The following is a 21197-nucleotide window of genomic DNA, read 5'->3' on the forward strand; positions in this document are numbered from 1 at the left end:
TACAGTCTTATGATTACAAACTAAGTTATAGGATCCTAATTTGAAACCTGGCTGAACTAATGATGTGCCTTGTTTGTACACATATGGTCAGATTATATTTTTTTCAAAATAACGAAATAAATTTGAAATGAATCATTCCAAAAACTTTCAGTTTACTAATTAAAAAAAAATCACATAAACCCTAAGTCGTGACAATTCACTTGGAATAAATGAAAATACTGAGCTACATTTAAAAATAAAATATTTAAATTATTTGTTTTAAGTGATTATAATATACTGTACAATTTCGGTACCGAAACCAGAAGCATTGAAAACAGCTGGTTGCAAATTTTTCCAATAAATCTTGCAATGTTAGCAGTTTGCAATGGTAAACTGCTTTTTCCCCAATTATTTCCTTTCCCATCGTTCAAAAGAATTTTCGGTAATGCGGAGGTGTTGTGGGAGAGGGGGCGTCACGTGACTCAGTGTCAATTTGCCAGCCTTTAATGGCAAGTGCCATTAAATTGCCATTAAGGTAAGGTAAGTAAGAGAGGTGTGATGACACCCCTATTCTATTCAAACTCCAACCACGGTCAGGAGGGTGTGTAACTCTTTTAAAGAACGCTTGTAATTACCTACCGCCCGTAAAGTATTCTGCTGCAAAACATGATAACCTGATTCTTTCTTTGGCTTTATGAGTTTGGAGAAACAAAAAAAAAAAATTTGAAACAAGCAAATGAATTGTGGCGCGTCTAGATTTTGCATTGGAGATTTCTGCTTTTGAAGAATTTTTTTTTCTTTCTTTTCCTTTTATAACCCTTTTTCTTCTCAGAAATGCATGATAAATTTATATAAAAAGGAAACGCTTTAAAGTTCATGAAGGCTATTGAACAGTTTTCAAAATGATGGATAGTGTAAATCATAAAATGTTATACAATTGGGAAACTAATTTGGCAGTTTTATAATGATTAAAAGTAAAAGATGACTTCTTAAAATTTTATCCACGATTTTTCGCTACACATTTTTTTTTTTTAAAATATTAAGGGCCATGGAAGTAGAAATAATGCAGAAAAAATTGAATGATAATGAGGAATAATAAGAAATTAAATTAAATGTAGCTTTAATATAAATAATAAAGAATTTTTTAAATAATGAGACTTTTAAATTATTTTAAAATATTCTACTCCAAACTTGCAAACACAATAAAAAGATTTCTAAATATTTTTCTACTTCTTTGAGTTGCATATTTTTAGTCACTTTTTTAGAAGAACCTTAAATAACAAAATAATTTAAAATACATTTGAATCAAATTTAATCTTTAGAAAGCGTCGCAATGATCAAATTTATATCACAAATTACAAGAGTATATTAATAAACAACCAATCAGAAACTACAGCAACTTTTATGAAAAACTTAAAAGTAAATATTTACTATTGAAAGAAAGATACATTGTATTTAGAGTGCACTAATACTGCTACTTCTAAAATACAAAAGAACTTATCCAAATTAAAAATAAATAGATTTTTAGTTTAAAAGCAAAAAGAATTAAATGAATCAGACAGAATAAAAACGAAAGAAAAGAAGAATCTGGCCCTGAAGACTTAATCAAGGGTCACCCTCAGGCAGGGATTCAAATATTGGATACGCATAAATTAATTCTCTATTTAAACATAATCTAATATCTTGGGTATTTTTATTACAAATGCAACACATTCAGAAAACTGAAGCCAATATAACAGTTTAATTTTAAAAATATTAGCTAGAAATTATGAGCGACAATCAAAAGTGAATAGACTACGTGATATGTAACTACGAGTGAAATTCAGTTAATTCTATATTCCAAATGAAACTACTGAAAATAATATTCAAATATATTTCTCAATCATTACTATGACAATGCAGAAGTGGATGTAAGGAAGTAAATTTGTTTTCATTTCACTTGAAATCAAAGGCAAGATAGCTTGGATTTTATGACATCTGTCATCAGAGCGTGGAGAGTGAAAGAGCTTTGATATAAAATATTCTTACTTAAATTACGGTGAAAAGTTTAAAAAGCTCAATAACAGATAACGATGCCTTATTCTACAAGAAAACACAAAAACATAGGTAGAAAAACATAGCCAAAATGTGAGAAAAAAAATTGCACATTCAGAAATCAATAGTGCACAAGCAGCACATCTGAACGCAAGAGTCGGATATCGGTCAGAGAGAACACTCTTTTATAGCTCCGCTAATAGGGCAATAAAACTTCTCGAAAGAAGTCTAAATAGACTTCTAACAAATATATCGCCAAAATTCATTTTAGTCTGAAAATCGGTCAGTTCTTCGCAAAATCGCCAAATGATCACAAAGACCGGGAACCACTGATCCGGTTTAACGTTCAAGAAACTAACTGTAAAACTCTCTTCTTTATTATGAGATCATCCACGCAGGGAAGAAATAGTATAAATATGTAACAACATATTCCATGTCGGTGCATTTTCTATTCCTTTTTCAGCCACCGTCAGAGTCTTAGTGTAAATGGCATGGCATGGCATGGCATTATTCCTACAATACCTAATCATATCTTGCTTCAAAAAAGTAACCAAGACGCTCTGAAATTTCATCTCCATAAATTTTTAGGACCGAATGTTTTCGGGCGCCCTCAAAGACTTGCGTCCGTGTCTTGTATTTACAAACCGTCCCAGTCCTCTTTCTCTCTATTTCATTATTCCAGCAGCTTTTCTTTCAGGCAGAATGATACATTTCATTAGGCAAGAAACATTTCAAGTTTATAATTTATACAGCTTTATAAAAGTTATTTTTTAAGAACACGCTATTCATTCAAGCTAATTAAGAGATAGGTATTTTTCACTCTTCATTTTCTCGTAACACATTTCATTGAAATTCGCATATAAACGTCTCAAAATCATCAAAAATTTTAATTAAATAAAATTGTTAATAACATAAGCTAAAATAAATAATCAAGCTTAATAGAAGTGAAGGGAATGGCAAGAAGAAAACAAGGCGGCACAAAGATATAATAGAAAAATTTCAAAGAAATCTTGTAACATGTTTCGATGGTAAACAAAATTAAAAGCATCAAAAACCGTCATTTAATACGTTATTGCATCATTTTTAATAAGATCGCGCATTTTTACAATGGAAAACATTGACATTTCTCATTGAATTCAATGGAAACTCATTTTTGAACATTCTTAGCACATAATTATGATAATGAACGAAAAAAATCAAAGCATGAATCCCCGCTACCGTGTGCTGAGATACCGAAATAAACAATAATAAAAACCGCTTTGATCCTGCTGACACTGCATAAAGAGAGGAGCTCTTTCAAGATGAGCTTATCAATGACAAAAATATAATAATAATAAGGAATCGAAAAACACATGTTGGGGCAATAAATTATTCATCAGATTCTTGGAGTTGGAAATTCGATTTATTTTCCGCGTTTCCATTCACGGTGAAAATGAGATAAGTCTGTTGATGTAAGGAAATGATCTTCCCATTTGGAAGATTTTCCTCACAAAGTTTTTATGAAAAATGCGGTAAAAGCTTGACAAAATCGAATATTCATTTAACTTGCATCGAAAGCAGCGACAGCTAATGAAATATATTTTTGTGTGTGTATGCATCGCTCTTGTGCTTAAATAACTCCAAAATAATCAAAACTATCTCAAGATAAAACGCAAAAATTTAGGAATTGAAAATTATTTCTAGATGTACAAGGCGAAAAACTTAGTGCAAACATGAGACAGTTCTTAAAAAAAAATGAAATAATGAATTGAGTCAAACATAAACACGGGAAATAAGATATGATTAGTAGACAGATAAAATAATTTATTTATACAAAAAAAAGCTTGATATATATTAATAATTTTGTCAAATAATTAAATAAAAGAAAACCAGTCTCAAGAATGATAAGATTCGATTCTGAAAAAGCTAAAATTCGCGTTTCCGAGAAAATATGCCACGTCTAAATACAATAAACTCCCAAGTATGTGCTATACTGCGATGGAATAAAATTCTGCGTACTTCTTTTTTGCATATTTATTTCATCTATTCGAAATGATATAGAATCCTATAAGTCACTCTTAAATAGAAGAAAAGTGAGAATATAAATCCTTCATTTGCTGTGCAACATTTGATGAAGATTAATAAAAAGTTGGAAGAATTGAGCATTAAATTTAAAGAAACAAAAAAAAAAACATCTAATGGTGATTTAATATTTCAAATCAAAGCAGCTTTCGACGGATATCTGATGTAAAATATGCTAACCAGAATAAAATGAATGGTAAAATAAGACTTTCCTCAAACGCACCTTCTAATTAATAATACGTCAACTAAAATTAAGATGTTCTCTTATACTTTTATAAGACAGAGAGAAGCTAGGAAATAAAATATATTTATAAATAATAATGTTTCTAATTAGATAGCATTTAGTCAGTTATGAAAAAAAAAAACACAAAAATAACCGACTATGTTAAATAATAATAATTAAAAACGTCGAGTTAAGCTACTAGTAAAACATGTTGTAAGAAAAAAGAGATACGAGATCCTTTCTTCTCCTTGAATGAACCCGAGTTCTGCATGTACCACTTTTCCCAGCAATTTTTGTGAAGAAGAAATCAAAACTAAACATCGATATCGGTGATATGAATGAATCCCCAATACTTTTTCATATATTCGACAATTCTAGAAAAGGAATCGATGCAAATGGTAAATAAAACTAATTCCGTACAGGGCGTCTATTTCACTCTTTTCGGGAACTTTTTCCTCAAACACTTCACTATTCAATTCGGTTGTTTACAGTAAAAATGAAGAAATATTTTTCTTAAATCAATACGCATACAAATATATATTCTCAGGATTTTTCAAATTATTGAAGTTCGTACGAATGCATCAATTCGAAAAGTTCTTTCTTTATTTTTATTTTTTAAATCTAGTCCAGTTTAAAGAAAGCAGTTCACACTCAGAGAAGCATGAGGTTCTAGGTTTTTTTTTATTGTTGTTCATCAAAATCGAAGTTAGGTGGAAGATTTCAAGAAATTTTCGATGATAAGAATACCACAGTGGAAAAATAATAATAACAGAAAAAGAAAGAACTGGAAAAAAAAGAAACTGGAAGAGAGCGAGTTGCAGAATTTGCAAAAGTGAAACATGAAAAGATTTGTTATTATAGTTTCCAACAGTCAGACATTTTTTTTCCAATCGTCTGAAATTTTTCGTAGAAATAAACAGCTTATTGAAAGAAATGAAAATGAGAATTTGCCAAACGATAAAAGTAAAAGATAGGGAGATGTATTCTTCTTCAAAACTTTTCCTTTAGAAGAAAATAAGTAATAGAATAAATAAAATACTTTAGAAGAGATCACATAAAAATAAAGTAGAACACAAACATTCCTGTACGAATATTTCAATTTAAAATAAAGCAGTTGTTGAAAAGAAGAAACACAAACGCAACAGCCATTTGATAAATTTTTTGCATTGAATAAGAGACTTACTATACGGAAGTATGGAAATTTCAAAGAAAATAAAAATAAAACAGATACAGCCTTCCTTTCTTATTATAGTGCTTTCTTATTATAGTTTTGCATTTGAAGAATTTCAGAATTCTTCAAATACAAAAAGTACAGCAAAACCGAAGTAAATAAAAGAAGTAAAAATTTATGCAAAATTATTATAATTCTGAAATAAATTATTCAATTTATAGAAGTGTTAAAATGTTAATTTAACGATCATTCATATATACACTGACGAAAAAAAAATCCCAACACCAAGAAAAAATTACTGTAGAGTAATGAAATTTGGATCATGCGTTCAGTTTAGTTAACATGTTTAATTGATTAAATTTTCAAGATCACAGGTTAATTTAAGCTCAAGAAAATGCATTTAAAATATGAAATGATGTCACATTAATAGCCGGTGCATCCAGTAGAATTTCGAATGCTAACCTGCAAACGTGCATGCATTGTGTCATACAGTTACCGGATGTCACTTTGTAATATGGAGTTCCATGCTTGTTGTACTTGTTCTGTCAATACTGGGACTGTTAGGGCTGGCAGTGGATGATGTTGGAGTAGTCGTCCAATGATATCTCATACGTGCTCAATAGGAGACAGATCTGGTGATTTAACAGGTCAAGGTAACACGTCGACACTCTGTAGAGCACGTTGCGTTACAACAGCGGTATGAGGGCGAGCGTTATCCTGTTCGAAAACTCTCCCTTGAATGCTGTTCATGAATGGCTGCACAACAGGCTGAATTACCAGATCGACGTACAAATTTGCATTCAGTGTGTTTGGGATAACCACGAGAGTGCTCCTGCTGTCATAGGAAATTGCTACCTAGACCATGACTCCAGGTGTAGGTCCAGTATGTCTAGGCCACAGACAGTTTGGTTGCAGGCGTTCCCCTGGCCTCCTTCAGACCAACACAATGCTATCACTGGCACGAAGGTAGAACCTGCTTTCATCAGAAAACACAACAGATCTCCACTCCGTCCTCCAATGAGCTCTGGCTTGACACCTCTGACGTCGCAAACGACAATGGCATGGAGTCAATGGAAGGCACGCTACAGGCCGCCTGCCTCGTAGCTGTTCTTGAAGTAACCGATTTCTAACAGTTCGTTGTGTCACTATGGTACCAACTGTAGCTCCAATTTCTGCCGCAAACTCAGTACGCTGCGCCATAGCCGTGCGCCGAATACGGCGGTCTTCCCTCTCAATAGTGCCACGTGGCCACCCGGAACCCGGTCTTCTTGAGGCAGTACCATTTCTTGACCACTGCTCCCAACAATCATGCACAGTGGATACATTCTGGCTAAGTCTTTCTGCAATTTCGCGGAAAGAATATCTACCTTCTCGGAGTTCTATTACACGATCTCGTTCAAACTCGGTGAGCTGTTGCTAATGGTTTCTTCGTCTTCTTAAAGGCATTCTGGCTCAAAATTCAAATTTCAACGATAAATAACGCTCGCGAGCTTTATTTATGCGCCACACTTATGCGCGAAATACAAAATTTGAATTGATTTCATCTTTCAGATGTATAAATACGCCTACCAAATTTTGTTTATCTAAACCAAGTCTTCCTTGGTGTTGGGTTTTTTTTTTCCGCCATCATATTTTATATATATTATATATATATACACACAGTTTAATTTTGGAATTTATAGTACTTCTCTACAGAGAAAAAAGTCACAATAAAATGCAAGATTACTACTGATATTTGTAAAATGATACGTGACATAACCCCACCCTCCAAGAATCCTTTAAATTGCAGGAACTCTTTAATTTACAACTTTTAGATTTTTTTTAAATCTTAGAATATTAATTATATTTTATAAGATTGGTGATTCACTACTTCATACATTTACTTACATTTCAATGGCAATTTATAGGTTAAAATCATCACATTAAAAAAAAACTATTTATAATTTGTTGCATTTACCTGGGTTTCCGTGACATGCATGATAATAGCTAAATTTGTCAAATGGTTACACTGGCAAACTGTATGACTTTGATTGGTATATTTTAACCAACATCCTTCCGTAGACCAACTCCTGGAAAATAAAAAGAAAAATTAAATTTATATAGAACTTATTTCAAACAGCACACACATTGTCTCTGAGGTCGGATAATCAAGCTTCCAGAGACTAGTGGGACTTATCACTGCGTTACCTGAGACGCAGATCAATGTGTTAAAAGATTATGAAATCAAGCAAAATTTATTTCGTGCATTTTCGAGTGCTTCCTGTATTCTCACATAAAAATCCATTTATATAATCATTCACAGTCATCTGTAATGTTGAGGGGAGTTGAAAATACTTCTATCTTTTAGGTCTGTCATTATCGGATGCGAAATGTCAACTTCTATTTTAACATCTAACAACAGACATGATTTTCTTAAGGTAAATAGACAAATTTATCGGTATATGAATAAAACTAAGCACGATTAAAAATCAGTTATGAAACTGTAAGCTTCACATTCAATTTCTATGTTGTTGTTTTTTATGTTTGCTTGTAGCAAAAATTAATGAGCTGAAATATACAATTTTTATGATTTCGGAGAATATTATGGATAGAGAAAATCCCACTGCATAGAAATAATTTTTTTCAAATTTAAGCATCTTTCCTGATTTTGCAGTAATTTTGAAAGAAGTAAACTTGTTGTTGTTGTTGTTGCTAATCTCCATGGCCTGACTTAGACCAAATCCAAAAATTCGTTGACAAAAAGAAAGTCAAAAACGAGGAAGAGAGAAGAATAAATTTATCTCTAGAAAAATCCTAAATAGTCTAGAATATGTTCAGCAGAGGCCTCATAAAAAATCGGTTGACAAAGTAAAAACTTGAAAGAATTAAACTGATACTACAGAGACACAATGTAGTACTCAAAGAATGAAGAAATTTAGTAGGGAAAAATGAACCGGACGCGTACATTAGGAAACGAAGAAGCGAAAAGCTTTATTGCCATAATGCCGATGGTAAAAAAACAATGTCTCGACGAGATGGGGAACAACGATAAACGATATGACCATCCCTAATTGCAATGTTACGTGGAAAATCATCTATCCATGCTCAAAAAAATATTATCTAGAAATTCTTGAGGCCAGAGACCCATTCCTCAATAAGCATCTGTATAAGCTGTCTGAAAGTCAAAGGAGAATAAAACTGTGACGCAGATATCTCGACAAAGCGTCCAAAATATAGATTTAAATCAGGGGAGAACGCTGGCCAATCCATGCGACATATATATTCGCTTTTCAGAAGCTCCTGAAGTGATCACAGTGATCAGTAAGTGATCTTTGTGATAGTTATTCCCCATAATCACTAAGTCTAGGACTAGTTATTCCCCATAATCACTAAGTAAAGGACCATAGGTCCTTTGGAACAGACATACATGGGGAAGGATAAATTCATCAAAGTAGTGACCTCTGCTCACCGAATCTCCTTCAAAAATCTAAAACTTCGTTTCTCCATTTGTCACAAATCCTGCACATATACAAGCACACCAGAAACACCCCAAGCGAACCAGTGGGATGAAAATGCGTCCCTTATCTTTGTCTACATGAAATGGCATCGAGAATCATCTGTGCAATCAAAACAACTCGTAGATAGGACATGACATCATTGAAAAGCTGCTCAGTCTTGGACTCAAAATTCGAAGTGTGATATTGACAATAAATGTTTAATTTATTAACAAATTGTAAAATTCCCTGAAACACACCACACACACACAAAAAATCTAAAACAGTTTCAAATACTTGAACTCTAGATGAAATCTTATATCTTAAATACTTGCACATTTTACATATTTCTCAATCATTTTATTACGACTGAAATTAATTACTTCAATTCGCTTCATGTACCAAAATTGAAATTAGATCATTCGATTCAAACAAAATCGGGAAGTAATTGTTAGACTGCATAAAATCATTTCAAAGAAGATGTAATATTTCTTTTATAATATCAAAACTCTAATCATATTGGGAGCAGTAAAAAATACAGAGAAAAGTATTTTCATATTGTGCAGACTTATATTTTGCATTTTAATATCGTGGACACAAAATGGAAAGGATGCTGTAACTGAGACCAGAGAAAAGGAAAACGCATCTACCTAAAAACTTCTTAGGTAGGTTTTTGAAAAGAAATTTTATACGGCAAGATGTTTTAATACTAGTGAAAAGAAACATAGGATATGCCTTTAATAATAGTGGTTGGGAAGACAAATTTTAAAATCCCATTTCTTCCTCATATAACATTTATCTGTTGGAAATATTCACAAATATTTAGTTTTATCTCTTGCAAATGAAATGGCGAATGCATTTCTCTTGAAGATTTAAATTTAACGAAAAGGAACATAAAATACATTTGGTGCAATACATATTTGACAAGAAATCTCTTCTGATAAATAATATGATTCGACACTGTAACATGTGTTTATGTTCAATCTAAAACACGGACTTTTTATATTAAATGAAGAAAATCCAATATAGTAGTGACATCGAAACGGTAATCCAAAATGGAATGGTTAGTTTACAATTTATTATGATGACAAATTTTTCCATCCTATTGAAGAGAAACAAAATTCATATTCCAATCTTTTTCATGATACTGAATATTTCAAGAAAATGACGCAGCAAAAGAGGAAGTGAAGGATATTAAAATTTTAATTATTTGTCTCTAGCTTAAATAGGAAATACATCTTGAAAAAGAAATAATTTTTTTAAAAAGTCGCTCTCAAATAGATGTAGAACTGCGTTTCGTAATTTAATAACTTCAAGTAATGCATAATTTATGAAGTTAAATCCAAATCTAACTAGTATCATTTTTTGTAATAATAAAACTTCAATTCGGTGAATTTATAAAAACCCCTATAAATTTAAATCCCTGCAAGTATCCCTGTGTGTATGTAATAATCTTTCAATGTGCTAATTAAAATCGAAATGTCTTTCAGTAGAATAATCAGTTATTCATAATAAAAAAATTGGTAGTGAAAAATTTATGCTTTAGATCATAATTTATTTGAATTTCCCTGCTTTAATTTATAATATGAAATCTTAATTATAAATTTTTAAGTTCCACAAGATAATACTTCTTATATATAATGCACTAACCATGACATAATTGCAGATTTATCAAGTGAAAAAAAAGAAGAAAAATATTCATACATTTTTTTAAATGACACAAAGAAAATCAAAATAATTTCAGCACTTGAAATTTATTTTTTAAAACTTTTAATTTATTGATTGATAAGACAACTATGAACTAAAATTATTTATTTCATTTCATCTTTCTGTTAATGTGTAAAGTTAAAACACAATTCGTGTCAATATTAATGATTCAAACGGTATCAAAAAACATCTTATTTTCGAATAAAAAAGTAGAAGTATTTCCAGTAATTTTTTCCAGTGAATGTTTCATATATAACTTTTAACTCTATTCAGTAATTGCCGTTTGTGCATTCGTAAGCCTTTTTTTATTTCGACATTTATTAATATTTGGATCTCATTCCGGGTTCAATATATAACGCTTATTTGTTGATGCAGTTAGAATTTTACTAGGCGAAATAATAATTCCTCCCCTAACAAGTTGGTTACGGAACGGACATAACAATCATATTTTTCTATTTCAGTAATGAACACAATTAACTATCCTATTGAAAGTGAAAAGGGTCACCTTCAACTAACAATTTCTTAGCTACAAGCAGCTTCTTCAGCAATACATTAACTCTGCAGGCTATTGGAAAGGGTTTCACTAACCTAACAATAAATGGCAGTTAAATGCCTCAAAGGGTTCTATCTAGAATTTTTTTTTTTTTTTTTTTTACCGATAATCGAACAAATATATCTGATTTTCTTCCAGTTTCTTGCTTAGATTCTATCTTTAAGATGCTATTTTTTAAAGAAAATATTCGACTGTTATAACATGAAAAACAGCACTGGTATTTATTTTTAGCGATTTATGGCGATTTATCTACAGAATTCTGATTGCTCAATAAATAAACATATAAAATTACTTTATTTTTTGCCAAAGGCTAAAGAAGAATAAATTTAAAAAAATAACTGACAGCAAAGAAAATAATAAATAAATCGCTTTAGATTAATGTTTATTTTGTTTAAAAATCTAAATAATTCAAGCAACTAAAATATTAAAATGAAAGAAAAAAAACTATAAAATGTATTAAACATAAAAAAATATATATCTTCAATTGTTTTCTTAACAGGACTCTCTCTACATTGAACGCTACTAAAGATTTTCAAATATATTACTTAATAAAAATAGCACTAAAAATTTCTTTTTGGTTTTTTTTAAACGTTATGTCGTTTTAGTTTTGTTTTTTTTAAAACTTTATGTCGTCTTATGATCATCTTAATAGGCAGAAGAGTTTTAGTTACTGCCGACAGGTATAAGAATATTTAAGACCACAAAAACATTGCTTTAAATACCAACCAAATTATGCTCATGTAAATATAAAATCCTAGAATAAATATTTAATGTTGAAGTTAACAAAAGAGACCATGTTTTTAACAAGTAATTTATAAAAAGTAAACAATTTCAAAAATGTTTGCATAACCAATGAAAATTTTAATTAAAGGTATGGAATGTTAAAAATAGTACTAAATTTACCTGATCTGGTAGTCCCAAAATACACAAAGAGGATTTGATACATTCTCAACCTAGGAAAAAAATACATATTATCGTTATTAATTATTCAAAAGAAAATATAAATAAGAACATCAATTAAAGTAATAAATGGAGAAGAATTTCTACGTATAAAGGCGGGAAAATTCTTATACAGTTTGCAGATTTTAAACACATTTTGGATCTAGATTAATTTTTAAAACAACAAGCATTCCAATAATTAAAATTAATTTTTTTTAATTACATTTGTCATGGCATTATGTTTTTAAAATAATTTATTGTTTACCGGGACTAGCAATTAATTTTTCCGAAACAGTTTTATTTTCCTCCAATTTAATTCAATGATGCATACATAAATATTCACTTCTTGATTAGATTATGCAATAAAGAACAAAAAAAAAATGAATTGTATGCAACTTTTATAATCAAAAAAGCTAACGCTGTTTCCCAAAACATTTATTGTTTTTGTGAAAAGTTCATTCATTTCTAGACGAAATTATGATTATGAAATTATTTCTTATTTTTCAATAATAAATAATTTCAGATAAGATTCGAAATCTCATAATATATTCAAATTCAAATAAAAAAAATTTAATGTAACCCAGTAATGAATAAATAAAAGATTCATATATCAGTTGTTTTACAATATTCTCGATAAAGTGCATCTAAATATGCAATAAATGCATCTACATAATTGATGGGAATAATCAGGAGTGTGTGATTTAAACTATTACAATCCAAAATCTAGCAATAATAATCGTTCCAAACGCATAACAAAGATTTAATTAGAACATATTCTAATTTCACATCGCACCATTTTATCAAAGAAGAAATGCAGAAACCGAACTCATGTCTTTAATCAATTATGGAGTTAAAACAGTAAATAATTTGATTTTTTTTCCAGACGAATTTTTTTTCCCCACATTGCACTCTTTAGGAAAACTTGATCGTGACCATCAAAGATCATACGTAAATATAAAAACGGAGCAACCATTAATCGAATTGAAAGCAATCATTAAGCAAATAATGATGAAATATTTTAAAGTCAGTTTTTTTTTTTTTTTACTTTTATAATATTGAAGAATATGAAAATAGAAAGAAAGCCTTATGTAATTTTTTTTGTTATTCTGCTTGAATCTGATTTTTGTTGGTTCGGCCAGTCTAAGTGTTGAACGCACCGGTAAAAAGGTTATTGGTTAGCTGCATACACAATTCATTCACCTGCAATGTTCTTTTATTTAACCAATATATTTAAATCATGCATTGTGCTACGATGTTGAAAGAAAAAAAAATTAGTTATTTCGAAAAACAAAATTATAGCTACTTAGTAAAATTAGAACAAAACTTTCATCAGCAGATATTTTGTCTTTATTTCCACTAAGAGTATCTGTTGCCCACCCACCCCCTCCTAAAAATAAGAACAGTCAAACAAATCCCAGAATATAATTGTGAACATCACGGACCAGGGTTACCGTATGTCAGCTTGTGAATTTTAGTATTCAATTCTTGAAACCTAATTTTCAAAACTAAAATATAGTACTTGGAAATGTTTCATTTTAAATCTACGATCTTGGATCTAAGCATTCTTGCGTGAAAGTTTGGAAGATGAAAATGATGACTCAAGCATCAGTCTCATCAACCAACTGAAATATAAAATTATGTATTCCATGCCAGAACAGCTCTCGAGTAGTTTTAAAAAGAGAATGTTAATCTAACAAATCAGCCTTCTGTGGAAGGATTTAAGGATATGTTATGTCTATTTATTGCATCTATTCTTAGTGTTCGGCATACTCTATCTTTTTCGAAGATTTTATGCCTGAAAAATCAAATCAAGTCAACTTGAAAGTCTGATGACTATTTTAATACCAGCTGACAATTAGGACGCTGAATGGAACACATGGGGCTCAATCTAATTATTGCCCAGTAGTTAGTTTCAAAATGTAAAAGATATTCATAACTTTCCAATGGAATAAAGGCTTTAAATATGTAAATAATTATATTGCTTAGTTTTTAATTAATTGTTTGGTTAAAATAATCAAATTTACATACTGTTCTCCAGTCTCACTAGTCATATTTAATAAAGTATTCTAATAATAATAGTAAGGCATAATAAGCGTTTTAAACAAAACGAAAAAAAAAATCATTCTTCTAAGGCGAAAATTGAGTTTTGAAGCCTTGAATATCCCTACTTCTGAACCCGCGCGCCTTTTCCAGAAAAATTTGCTCATCAAACCGAAGGCTGAAACAGCGAAGGACTTTGACAGACTCAAACAATGAAATTCAGAACTCGGTCAGCTTTGATTGCAGAAGATTGGAATATTATTTTTATTTTAAATTTTAGCGTATCGAGAAAACTTTAATAAATATTATTTTTATTTCAAGAAAAATTTTCTAAATATTATTTTTATTTCAAGGTTTAGTGTATTAAGAACATTTTACTAAATATGACTTCAGAACGAAAGGACTACACAAAAATACAGACTCAGGGCAATTCTTTATTTTTAGTTCTTACAGCAATGCACTCAAGCAAAATAGAATATAATTTTTATGCCATTTAAAGCCATTTTCCATCTGTAATTGTATGTCGATTTTTAATAAATTAGAATTAATAGCTATTGGGTCATGATTGGAGTAAAAAGGTAGATGTTAGATGATAAACACTAATAAGGGACGAATAAAATTTCAATGACAAATAATTTAGAAAGAACCTCGACTCAATGTATTCCAATGAAGTCACAAAAAACAATACTTATAGGGCGTAATTGAATGAATTCTCCATGATCTGTTGCCTTCAGTCATCTCCGCCAATCCATTCGGATGGCCAGGGAGTGAAGGATTAACTTCACGCCACTTAGCCATCGACGGCCAAAGAAGTGAAATAATTTTTTACGCCTCTTCTGGGGCCATTTCTGTCGCCTCGTATATCAAAAGTGAACAGTAATCTCCCTAAGGGACATTTTTTTTTCCTGGTCTTTCTTCTCCCCCTCAAAGCCTTCTCTCGTCCAGACTCGCAGGAAAGAAAGATGGCGCATAAAAAAAAGTGGAACTCTGGGAACTTTTCTGGCAGAATCTGTCGCATCATTACCATTTCTGTTCCAGTTAGCACAAAGCTCCTTTCCTTTTCCTTCTCTAAATCCTTGTTCTGAAAATTTCTAATTTTTTTTTTCTCTTTCTTTCATAATTTTGACTTTTTTCCAATTTATTTTCTCGAAATCCCCCCCCTCCCCCTCCAACGAAACCAAAATTCTGGAATGGTATGTTCGGTTGATGAATGGCTGGAGATATTAGTGCTGTGATGCGCTTTGGATGTCATGGAATGGCGGGAAGGAATGAAATCATATCGGAGAGTTCCAATAGAGCATCCACTTTTTCTATTACAAAACAGTACTTAGGGGTGAAACTGAAATATAAATGGGAAATGCTAACTGATATATCAATTATTGAAATTCAAGAGTTTTGTTTAATTTTTACGTTCTCGCATTTTCATTATCTCGTACATTTAAGACAGTAATTATTTATTTATTTTTTTAAAAAATTTGACCATTAAATAGAAATTTTAACAAATATGACGGTGAAGTATATGGTCATTTTATTCGACTAAAAAAAATCTTGCTTAAATAATTTTGAAAAAGAATTTTATTTTAATATAAGCTATACTAATATTAAAAAAGCAAAACGCATGGTTTTTAACAAAACAACCCAAAATTAAACTTGTTAGAATTATTTGCAACAGAAAATTTCTCTGCAGCACTGGATTTCTTCCCTGTTTTTCTCAAGAAAATCTCATAAGAAAGTTATTTCAAAGTAACGTCACTTTTATTTCTTTCCGGGACCGCTTTTTTTCGATTTCCGGCCGGGGCAAAACAGTAACGGAACTGCTAGAAAATGTATAGAGCGAAAAGAATGTCAGCGAAGTGGAAAGAATGAAACGTAGTTAGCCGAATTACGCCAGGGGGTGAGGGTACTCACATTCCTCCCCCCCTCTCACTTGCAACAATTTATAAGATTTGGAATAACGTTTTCTGATGAAATGTTAGCAGCGGAGAAGTTGGTTTTCACCTGTAGAGTGACAGTATCGCTTTTCTTCCTTTCATTTTCTTTATCATTTCTTGCCTTTTATTTTTCAAATTAATTCGATATTTCAAGGAGCGGGGGGTGGGGTGGATTTCGATGACTTTCGATTTCTGCACCTGTCGATGGAAGTGGCACGTACGCATTTTGAGAAATATAGTGGATTCCATTTCGAAGTTTATTCCGATTACCTTCGATAAAGAAAAAAAAAAAGAAAAAAAAGACTGAACGGAATGAAATGAGAAGAAATATGAGACGAATCCAACCGTTTCTGTTTCGAAATGGTTGAGAAAAGAGAAATAATGGAACAAATAAACACTAAAAGTCCGTTACACACGTCAAACTCGAATGATTAAAAAGCAACTTACTGTCTATATTTTACGGTAATGAATAACTCCAAGAACGCCGATAATTCTCTATAAAATTTAATCAGAACATACATTTGACCTTTTCTCGTGATTTTTTTCTTGCCTTTCTTTTCTTTTGATGTTTCTTTTTCAGAATTTTTTTTAACTCGAATCCTTACTTCGTTAAAAACAACAAGAAGAAATAAGATATTGTCTTTAAAATGCGGATTCTCCATATTTTTTTTAAAACTTTCTGATTTTGAGTTCCTATTATATATATATTGTATTTGGATTTGGGGAAATAATATTGTGAATTCTGCCGATTTGTATTTGAAATTTCAAACCAAGATAATATTTAATATTAGATTGACTAACTCCTTTACAATCAATTTGAAAAGTATTCATAAAGAAAAAAAATATTCATAATGGTTATGCATTCCGGAAATATTATGAATAGCGTTTAAAACACACATTCGACAGTGACTGATAGAATTTCATTCATATACAAAAATTAAACTATTCCAAGAAAGAATGTTTTCCTAATTCCTCTCGGAGGTCCTTTTGCCTTTATCTTGGATTACGTTTCGTTCCTTAAGTTTTAAGCTTGAGCAGAATGAATGAGAATTTGTTCATTTTAAATTACTTCTAATTAAGCGAAATTTCTCTGCTACAACTCTTTCTAACCAATTAAAATCCGAGTTTTCTCAAACACAATTCAATACCAATTAGCATCCGAAGTTCAAAACAGCTTTTCTTTAATAATTACTAAATACCTCTTCCAAGTAACTGCAATCAACAATCCTTCAGCTTTAAGGTCTAAAAACTTTTAGAGCTGTTAACTCATTTCCTAGAAGAGGGTTAGATTAAATACCTTACATGGCAGCTACTCGATTTAATGGATGATACATCCATCCAATGGTGCCCCCAGTATGTTTATCAAATCTTTTAAAGATTAGAAAATTTAATAACATTACGACGTCATTTCCAAGTAGAAGTAAAGATGTTATTCGGATTAAAACGAGCCCATCCAAACCTTCCAGAATCCGACACTTTTATTCGAAGCTAATGCAACATAATCTCACCATCAAATAACTTCATCCGTCGGATAACACATTCCTGAGATCGAAGGATCTGCCTAAACGAGGCTACGTGGTAATGCCATCAAGTAACATGTCTCAAAATACTTTTCGCGGAGTTTGAATCAACTACAAAAGCATTGACGACAAGGTAATTACTTGCCTTGGTAAAACGTTCTTCTAACAATGGAGGACACTTAGGAATTTGGGTCCGCAGACCGCCTATATCCACGCCTGTTTTCTGTCGATACTTCTTTTTTTGCTCTTACAATTTATCCTTTATCGCATCTATTCTAGGGAAATGCAGTCCTTTAATCGATTCCCCTTTTTCATCAACATCGAATAACAGCGATTACGTAGCAGTGTGTGGTCTATGATGCGTTGGGTGATAATTCGAATTCGATATTCCGTTGCCATGGATAGTTCTTGAGCGGAATTGGAGCACGGATTTGGGATTCATTACGACCCTTAAATAAAATTCTATTAGAAAAGGCTATTAAAAATAAAGCACGAAGTGTAAGTTGTCCAGCAATTTTGATCACTTTATGAGAAATTACGGTTGTTTATAGATATATTTCTGGTGATCTTAAATTATTTTACTCATATGAAGAAAACAATAATCAAATAAATTTTAGTTGGAGAATTTTTTTTTAATTTAAGATAAAGGTATTTTTGAAAAAATACTCACTCTCACTCAATTATTTTGCTTAAAATAAAATTTTAAGGAAAATTATTCACGATGAATGATACTCTATTGCCACCCCCCCTCTCCCCTACTTCCTGAACAGTAGGGTTTAAGAAGATAGCTCAGTTTTCGAATCCTACTGGTTTGAAATTTTTTAATATTTATTAAGGTAAAATGATAATAAAATATTTTGATTTTAAAATTTTTGCTTAGAATTAAATAAATAACTATTTTAAGTATGGATCAAGGCAAGATCATTTCATACTTTTAAATCCGTTTTAAAAACGTGGTGAAGTAAATTTTTTATTTAAATAATTATTTTCTGTTTTATAATTGTGTGTGTGTGTGTGTAAAATTACTATCGATTTTGAACTAACTTCCCGATCAGCTAACTACATGACATGGTGCCATCTATCGATTATGAAGGTTTTTAGTGACTGCAAAATTTGTTCCGAACAGACAAATGAATAGATAGACAAGAAAGTGTGTAAATACTGCATTGTCATATAGTTCTGAAATATGTTTGAAATTTCAAGTCTCATCGACTAGTTAATTTAAAATCTGTTCCGAAATTCGCATCAAACAAACAGACAAAGCAGAAAGTGAATGATTAGAAACGTGTTTAAAAAGTCACCCCCTCCCCCTTTCCGAAAGCTTTCCAGAAAAGCAACATAATATATTGGAACTAGATTCAAGTAACACCTTGATGGTCCAAAATAATTCTGACTAACACAAAGCAGTACACTTCTTTATTATGAGCTCTTGATTCGTGAATTTGACTACTATATTGGACTAAGTAGTATTAGCCATAAAAAATAAAGAAAGACTTAAAGTTATCAAAAAAAATAATACTTTGCTCGCTTTCCTGTTTTTTTTACAAGCAAAACACAAATAAGAGTGATTTCTCCCTGAATATTCCTCAGAAAGACAACTGAAAGTTATAAATTGTAACTTAGGTCAGATTTCTGCATTCACGCGTTCCAAGACCTACACATCCCGCGTTCTGCCCAAAAAAAGCAGAACTAACTTTTATTCTTTTTTTTAATAAGTCCTTGGTTCATGAATTTGGCTTGCCATGATAAGCCAAAAGGAATTAGAAACAACAAACAAAACAGTTTTGATAGATCTAAAGTTTTCTTCCAAAAGAAAGTTGGTTATTCAATAATAGTCTTTCTAGTACCAAAAACAATGCATCTACAATTCTCCAGGGATAATTAGTCGAAATGGTGCAAGGCGTTTTGCTTAAAATAAACACCGACAGGAAAGAACTTCTCTAAGTTTTGTGCCCGCCTAGAGTAATGGAAGAGATCAATAATTGCATTAAGAATTAAACAATAATAATTACCAAAGTACCTATGCACATTCAAACAAAAGAAAATTAATTCTTGAATTTCAGTACTGAGCGTATTTTGGAAAAGATGGACTATGGAAGCATTGTAATGTATTATTTACAGAGAGCATTCTGAAATACCTAAAATGCAAAAATAACAAAACCTCATTATCTCTTACTAACGCAGAGACAAAAGATCATTCCAGTGTAATCTAACTGCATTACTCGTTGAATTGAAAAGATTAAAATCCAAAGGGAAATCAAGAAACAATTTGTTTTAAATGTAATTTTCGGCATGTTTTGTAGCGTGAATAAAATTTATTTGAATATCATTCTTATATACACAAAGTATTCTTTGAAGGCCACGCGAAGAATATCCACTAACGGGGGATTGCGATAACTTTAACAAAAACTGACGAAAATTTCTAACAATGGACGCTCTCACGAATTAAATTGTTAATTATTTCATTTTAATTTGAAATTCACTTGCCAAATGAATCCATAATTGTTTCTAAAAATGACACGTAACTACGGAAGATTTCAAAAGAACTAAGCAAATATTGGACAAAATCGAATTATCGTCGAATCCATTTAAATAAATGCACTAATTCATTGGAATCATTTATCTTCAATGTAACTACCTAAAATTCTCGTAACCAGTTTCTGTAATTTAATCTACTATGCATAAGCAGTCAAAAGATTACACACTATGAGAAGTGGCAGGCAATAAATTTTCATTTAAAGTTACAGACTTTCACGGGATTATATTAATATTAATGTAAAATGTCTTTATAATTTTAAACTTCAATAATCTTCAACATTAATGTGAATTAATGAGTCCAAAATTTAGGTAGACTGTGAAATATTAACATATATATTAATTCTAAATTATATTACTATATAATGTACTATTATATTCATTATATGATATTTATAGCAAATTTTAAGCATAAAACTATTTTTTATTGTCTTTATATCTTGTATGCATACATTTTTTTATGCTTAGTATAATCTGATATTACAATATAAATCTATAACAGTTCATTTTGGATTGAGTATAATATTATCCCGTTTTGAAACAATACGTTATTTTAAGACAGAATTCGCAATTCTGCTAAATGAACTGATGACAAGTAAAGCATCTGGGTCAACACATCTCTTTTCAAATTCCCTCATCATAACAGAGGGAGAATATTTGATTTTCGAGTCAGATTTAACCTGTTATAAGGATTTACTCAGGGAGAGTCGGGTTTCGGAATTAGAATCTTCCATCCCTGAAACATTATCGTTGGGCACCATGTAACATTACTACCTGATCATCAGTAAACTGCAGCATCATTTATAAAATGTTTCATTCTTATGTAATTCAGAGTTACTTCAAGGTTTGGATACAATAATAGTATGCCACAGCCGCAATGTTTATTATAATTCTCACTTTACAGTAAATATCAGCATCATAACGATCCCCAGAAGTGAAATATTTTTAGAACCCTTTTTCTAGAAGCAAAATCAGTAAACGCTTGGCTTTGAACGGATGGGTTACCTTTTTTCAAGAGATGGCAACTGTAA

General features: G+C 31.0%; 1 protein-coding gene across 10 annotated transcripts in view; it reads right to left on the minus strand.

Annotated features, from left to right (window-relative positions):
- The window catches only part of LOC129965741 (latrophilin Cirl-like), a 716323-nt gene that overhangs the window by 64393 nt on the left and 630733 nt on the right, over positions 1 to 21197 (minus strand). For all 10 annotated transcript variants that reach the window (XM_056079881.1, XM_056079880.1, XM_056079878.1 and 7 more), the window contains 2 exons: positions 12105 to 12154; positions 7426 to 7537 (listed from right to left, as the gene is read on the minus strand). In XM_056079881.1, the coding sequence (XP_055935856.1) occupies positions 7426 to 7537; positions 12105 to 12154 (162 nt within the window). The remainder of the gene's footprint in view (positions 1 to 7425; positions 7538 to 12104; positions 12155 to 21197) is intronic.

This window comes from Argiope bruennichi, chromosome 4 (genome assembly GCF_947563725.1).
Source record: "Argiope bruennichi chromosome 4, qqArgBrue1.1, whole genome shotgun sequence".
Classification (NCBI taxonomy): Eukaryota; Metazoa; Arthropoda; class Arachnida; order Araneae; family Araneidae; genus Argiope; species Argiope bruennichi.